This window comes from Rosa chinensis, chromosome 4 (assembly GCF_002994745.2).
Source record: "Rosa chinensis cultivar Old Blush chromosome 4, RchiOBHm-V2, whole genome shotgun sequence".
In the NCBI taxonomy this organism is placed as follows: Eukaryota; Viridiplantae; Streptophyta; class Magnoliopsida; order Rosales; family Rosaceae; genus Rosa; species Rosa chinensis.
This window is the reverse complement of record NC_037091.1, coordinates 58,122,481-58,128,611: the sequence shown is the minus strand read 5'-3', so window position 1 is coordinate 58,128,611 and position 6,131 is coordinate 58,122,481. Positions and strand designations below refer to the sequence as shown.

General features: G+C 35.2%; 2 protein-coding genes across 4 annotated transcripts; one reads left to right on the top strand and one right to left on the bottom strand.

Annotated features, from left to right (window-relative positions):
• Positions 1-63: 63 nt before the first annotated feature.
• On the bottom strand, positions 64-2,251 carry LOC112200034. Of its 2 annotated transcripts, XM_024341028.2 has the most exons (6): positions 1,821-2,251; positions 1,454-1,716; positions 1,147-1,374; positions 913-1,011; positions 738-830; positions 64-623 (listed from the first exon to the last, which is right to left on the bottom strand). In XM_024341028.2, exons 3-6 carry the CDS (start codon positions 1,315-1,317, stop codon positions 153-155), a joined length of 834 nt encoding a protein of 277 aa, XP_024196796.1. In that variant the 5' UTR covers positions 1,318-1,374; positions 1,454-1,716; positions 1,821-2,251; the 3' UTR covers positions 64-152. The 2 variants fall into 2 exon arrangements, with proteins under 2 accessions (XP_024196796.1, XP_024196797.1); XM_024341029.2 differs by lacking the exon at positions 1,147-1,374 and having other exon boundaries at positions 913-967; positions 1,562-1,716.
• Positions 2,252-3,620: 1,369 nt separating this feature from the next.
• Positions 3,621-5,289, top strand: LOC112200454 (transcriptional corepressor LEUNIG). Of its 2 annotated transcripts, XM_040518928.1 has the most exons (4): positions 3,621-3,639; positions 3,788-3,917; positions 4,563-4,873; positions 5,104-5,289. In XM_040518928.1, the coding sequence occupies exons 2-4, from the start codon at positions 3,896-3,898 to the stop codon at positions 5,221-5,223; spliced, it is 453 nt and encodes a 150-aa protein (XP_040374862.1). In that variant the 5' UTR covers positions 3,621-3,639; positions 3,788-3,895; the 3' UTR covers positions 5,224-5,289. The 2 variants fall into 2 exon arrangements, with proteins under 2 accessions (XP_040374862.1, XP_024197254.1); XM_024341486.2 differs by lacking the exon at positions 3,621-3,639 and having other exon boundaries at positions 3,704-3,917.
• The last annotated feature ends 842 nt before the right edge of the window (positions 5,290-6,131 follow it).

Here is a 6,131-nt window from a genome sequence, read left to right as displayed (position 1 = left end):
TAATATTAATCAAAAGATTTTTAAATCATAAATCAAATAGAGTTTACAAAATTCTACCCACAAAATAATAATAGCTAATAAAAACAAAAATTGTTTGCCAAGCTAGACTAGCTAAATCCTAATCCAAAAATTACTAAAAATGACTTTATGAATCACAAATCTTCCTCCAAATCCTCTGTTTCAGAATTATCTCCATTGTTTTGGACACCGTCTTCATCTCTTCCAAAGACATCATCTTCTTCACTGTTGGGTACTACGATATTCATGTCAATGTTTTCTGTATCAGCAAAACAGCCTTGGCTATTCATCAGGAACTTCTTCAACATTGTCATTAGCTGTGCATTTTGTGACCGCATAGTGTCCACAGTTGATTCAATCTTCTTAACTTTATCTTGCATTACGTTCATCTCAGAACTCACAGCTGTTGAAGATGTAACAGTTGGAAGCTCCATGCGAGGAAACGAGCCTAAACCACGAACTCTTTTTCCCTTCCTTCCACACTCTTCAGCCATGATTGGAATCTCATCACGCGCAGTAACTTGTACAGATTCTGGTGGAGTACCCTCTGGTGCCTCTAGGGTTAGTTTCTCCTTATGCTCTTCTCTCTTATTTTTCAGTCGATCCTACAAAAATAAAATATAAAAACAAAAATAAATATGTTATTTACTTATATATTTAAATAGTAATTATTTTCCCAAAACTAATACGACTTTAACAACATTGATAACAATACTTACATATTTATCACGTGCAGCATCACTAACCCAATTGCTATTTGAATCTTGATACATAGCTGCCCAATTGTCTATGAAAGACAAAGGATTGCCCTCCTGCAATTTAAAAAAATGTCCCAAATTAACAATTATTCAAGATAACATTTGAATTAACTCACTCGAAACTCATAAAATTTACCTTGGCTGTCCTCAAAGCATGTTGAATGAAAGGCATAGCTCCGCCACGATGCGTACTCCTTTGTCTCTTTCGGCTAGTTGAATTCTTCTTGCATTTATCCTTTATAAATATTGTGAGGTTAATTATGTACTCTAAAATTTTTAATCAAAGCATAAAACTGTAATATTATTTCTTTCAAAAAAACATACAACAATAAAAATATTTTGAAAAAATAAAGGAGTGAAGAATACATACAATATATTTTGGATCGGTGTAGAGTTCATCACATAGCCAATGCCACTCCTCTGTCGATCTCTCACCCCATAGATCAGGTGGAGGAAGTGTGGCTCGTCCCCGAACAGATGTGCCACATTTTTGGTAGTGATCGTGCAACTTCCACTTGAATTGAGTATACGCCGAGCGCATCTTATCATCCACAAAATAGATAATTTTTGGATTTTCTATTTCCACGTCAAAGTGTACCTAATTAAGAATAAAAATAATATAGTATGTTAGGAACAAAAAATATTAACTTTGCATTAAACCACTGACTTAAAATTACCGTCAATCCCTCTCGTAGTGTCCTCTTAATATCTCCTGAAATCTTATTCCATCCGCGGTAACATACCGGAGCTCGCCTTCAAACCTCAATCCCTATAGCGGTAGTGAACTTCTTATTGCTGTACTCAGTATTTGGGACCCAATGCTCCTGGTCAAATATTATCTCCACCTTCTTGTTGCCATTGCTAGCAATCATCTCAATCATACCTTTCCCAGTTGTTTTGCCACGTGTTTTTTTCAATTCAGCAGGGGTAGAGGAATTCTCTGCATGATCAGATAAAAAGAATGAGAAGATAGAAAGTGAAATTAATATCTTATATATCAAACCATCGTTAAGGATAACAAGTGGCATGCATTCATGTCTTTACCTGAGTTGTGAGCTGTAGGATGTTGATCAGCTTGTCGCTCTTCAAATGGCAGTTCAGTTGTTGTGGGTGCTGCATAAGAAGTTGCTCTCAGTGCTGGTTGTGATGGTAGCTGAGAAGCTGATTTGGATGCTCTTGTTGTTGCATTAGCAGGCTTCCTTATCATTTTTCCTCGTCCAAGTTGCAGAGATTGAGAGGACATCTGCAACACATAACAAAAAAGAGTAAAAATACAAAAACGAGTGCATGTGCACAAGTCCACACAATTGAAAACTGTAACTTAGATGAGAGAAGTAGCTATAGAGGACTGGGTACTTATACTAAACTATATATATTTTTGGGGCTGTAGCATTAACTTAATCGACATATATACACTGGGGCTTTAGATTAAAAACATTAACTGGGGCTTTCAGCCACTAGTTTTGACCTTTAGATTAAAAACATTAACTGGGGCTTTCTGCCACTATTTCTGCTTTAGACTAAAAACATTAACTGGGGCTGTATAATCAACATACATTTACTGGGGCTTGTGACTAAAAACAGGAAGTCCGATATCAAAACAAAAGGATCAATGAGATATTGAGATTACTAAAACATAGTATATAGCAAGAAATAGAACATCAAGAAGCTGCCAATAAAAAAAAATAAGAGACTTAGGTAGAACCAAATCAGAAAATTAGATAGAAAATTTATTGTTTTCGTGGATGTGTTTGGTCCTAAACACCTTCAATCTGCAATTCCACAGAAAAGAACACCGATAGTATCAACCAAGTCATTAAAGGAGAAGAACACTCATAACAAGGAATATGAAACTCTGTTGCTTCCATTCAAATCTTTAACCATGTTTTTGCAAGAATAAAGGAACAAGCAGAACGACCAACGTAGGAGAGCTAATTTATACCCATTAATCGTTTTCTATATCTTAAAATTCAGGACATCATATTCTTGTCTTCCATAATAGATACTAGTCTTAACATTTACTATTCCAATAGAACAGCAAGTATCATAAGAAACTGAAGTAACACAACTTTGTTGAGAACAGAAACTTGCTAGAATGGTTTAAAAGTGGGACAATTAATGTACGTAAACATTATTTACAAAAAGTGCAACTCGGTCAAATTTTATTATTTACCTAAACATTGGATTCATTTATTTGTTTGACGTTCAATTACACAGCTTGAAACACAATCAATTTAGCAGATCTTTATAAAGGTGATGATCGAGTCGATCGAGACCTGCTAAATGTTTCATGCCATTGGAAAACGTTTAATGTATTGAAATGAAAAATAATTTCATATTATATTTGCCCATGTTGGCTCAAAGGTAACTCCTGAAATCATCGAAAACCTTCAGACATTAGGTTTGTACGTAAGGATCACCCCTATAAATCCATTCAAATAGAAAATTCATTTGGTTATCTAAACTGTATGTTTAGCAGGTATACAATGTCTCCGACAAAACCGAAATGATTAATATGTATGACACACAAATAAATAAAAAAGAATTTTTACAATGATTCTAATCACTAGATTACATGCTAAACAGGGTAAGCCAAAAATAAAATAAAATTGAACGTCCTTTCTAGACCTGGCATGTACATATGCATTTTGATTATGTATTGTTAGAGCTAGTTGGATGATGTCCTCCTTAAAGCCAGTATGTACATTATGCATTATATGTATTTATTAGTTTAGACAGTAGTATTTTGTAATATATGGTACGTGTAGATTCAATGGTCAGGACTTCTTGAGGAGATTAAAGGGGAAGAAAATATTATTCGTAGGGGACTCTCTGAGCTATAACCAGTGGCAGTCACTAACATGTATGCCCCTTTATTATGTTTTTGTATGACTGCTTGATGAGCTGTTCATTTTCTTTCGATGTTTTTTGATCCTTCATCTTGATTTACAGACACTCAGCATCAATTCAGTGCAAAAAAAAGTGATTGTGGCATCATTCATTAATTTCAGGGGATTAGGGAAAATAGATAAAGCTTTTATTCCACTGCTGGAAGAAGTCTGTTTGTGGCATCCTTCGTTGATTAGCTGCCAAAGGAAAAGAAGTCGCATGTTTAGTGAATGGGCATTCACAGCTTTATTAGTAAATTTCTGCTCCTTCTAGGCTTCTAGCTCTATTTAAGTCCTGGTTACATGTTTTGCTAATTGACATACTAGAACTGGGAATCACATATTCACAACTTTGAAAGTCTCCTTGCTCAGTCTTATTAGCATGCTTCAATTCATTTGTAAACATAAATATACTTGGTATTAAACTTATGTTTGTTGATCATAAGTCAAAGCATGTGTAAAGAAACTTCTTTTTGAGTTCATTCCTTTTAGTAATGCCGAGGAATGAACAGGAATTGGATTTTTGATCTTTTTAGATATCAGGACTGACTTGCAGTAGTACAAAAATGGTCTATACTTCTGGTCTTCAGAGGGGAGCAGACTGATCAATTGATCAGTTTTTGAATTGCACATGCATCACTTCCAAATTCAGGCAGTGGTGGATAGGATTTGTATTCCGAAATTAATGCCGAAGGGATATCCTCCCCAGTCCTCATAACCTTGAGCCTTGTCTTTGCTAGAATAGTTGTAATTTGTGTTTGGATATTCTTCTCTGAAATGAAGAATCTTAAAGTGATATTCTTGGTTATATTTGAACTCATTATTGTTTGTTATACATGTAAATCTGATGCTTATGAGTTCATTTTTTAAAACTATTAACTTCTTTCCTTCTTGTTAGGGTCTGGATCAACTTCGCTCTGGACTTCTTCAGCAACAAAAACCTTTTATACAAGCTCCCAGCCCTTTCATCAGCTTCAAATGCTGACACCACAACACCAGCAACAACTTATGCTTGCCCAGCAAAATTTGACATCCCCATCTGCCAGTGATGATAGTAGAAGACTAAGAATGCTATTGAATAATCGAAGTATGGGGCTTGGAAAGGATGGTCTTTCAAATTCCGTTGGCGATGTAGTGCCAAATGTAGGATCACCTCTTCAAGCTGCAGGCTCTATGATGCCTCGTGGAGATACAGATATGCTGATGAAGGTGCTTTTCTATTTATTTAATTTTTTATATTTATTTCTTTGTGCTTGTATTTGTAGTGGTTATATGGTGGAAGTGGTTTCCTCTGTTCTTCCACATGCTCATATCATTCTTGCTACTTTGGTTTCCTCTGTCCTTTTGTTATTATAGATAGGTATTATTTCCATTAATTTATGTACTTAAACATTATTTTAGGGAAGGCTCCTAACATAGTCTTGTCATTGAATTATAAGGTCACAAAAAACCAGCCTGGGAGGAAGAGAAAGCAGCCGGTGTCATCTTCAGGCCATCATGTGTCCCCCTGTGGCTTACGCTCAATACATGAGAATAATGGAGACTGGTTTAGCTTGTAATCCATATTTGAAACCGTTGAACAGATCACAATTTCCATTAAAAGCTAAAATATTTAGATAGAGAAACATGATGGCCTTTTGGTTACTCTTAAGATTCAGGAACAAAAATCGGTTTACTATTGTTGATTTTACACCTAGTGAATATCTAAAGCATCAAAAGAGTGTTCCACCTGCAACCAGTTTTTATAAAATCATTCAATGTAGACCCTCTTTTGAGTCTCTTTAGCTGGAGACCCAAACACGTACAAGACACAGCTAAAGAATAGGTTATCCCTCCCTTGCTTTATTAAACGATACATACCAAGTTTGATTTGAAGTTATTGATTCCTGTGGAGAAATTCGTGTAACATGTTGAACAGAAACATTCTACTATGCAATGTTATCCCAGTAAAAGTCATTGCCTAATTATTTTTTTGTGAGAAAATTAAAGTTGTCACATAAACATTAACCGACAACTCGTACAGGTAGTCGTCTAATTGGTTTTCAGCGAGGAAGTTCAAGTTATCATACAAACATTAAGCAACAACCTGCACAAGTCCTCACTTAATTGGTCGTTTGCAAGAAAATTAAAGTTGTCACATAAACATTAACCGACCACTAATAGAAGTTGTCGCCTAATTGGTTTTCAGCGATGAATTTTAAGTTGTCACATAAACATTAAGCGACAACTTGTTGAACTTGTCGCCTAATTGGTCTTTTGTGAGAAAATTAAAGTTGTCACATTAACATTAACCGACAACTCATCAAAGTTGTCGCCTAATTGATTTTCAGCGAGGAAGTTCAGGTTGTCACGTAATCATCAAGCGATAACCTGTAAAAGTCGTCACCTTATAGGCCTTTTGTGAGAAAATTAAAGTTGTCACATATACATTAATCGACAACTAGTAGAAGTTGTCGTCTAATTTATT

Coding starts and splice junctions, on each gene's coding strand:
- LOC112200454 (XM_040518928.1), top strand. CDS start 3,896: ATGGGCATTCACAGCTTTATTA. Junction 3,918..4,562: donor GGGCATTCACAGCTTTATTA/GTAAATTTCTGC, acceptor CCTTCTTGTTAG/GGTCTGGATCAACTTCGCTC. Junction 4,874..5,103: donor ATACAGATATGCTGATGAAG/GTGCTTTTCTAT, acceptor TTGAATTATAAG/GTCACAAAAAACCAGCCTGG.
- LOC112200034 (XM_024341028.2), bottom strand. CDS start 1,317: ATGCGCTCGGCGTATACTCAATTCAAGTGGAAGTTGCACGATCACTAC. Junction 1,012..1,146: donor ACACCGATCCAAAATATATT/GTATGTATTCTT, acceptor ATATTTATAAAG/GATAAATGCAAGAAGAATTC. Junction 624..737: donor ATGCTGCACGTGATAAATAT/GTAAGTATTGTT, acceptor TTATTTTTGTAG/GATCGACTGAAAAATAAGAG.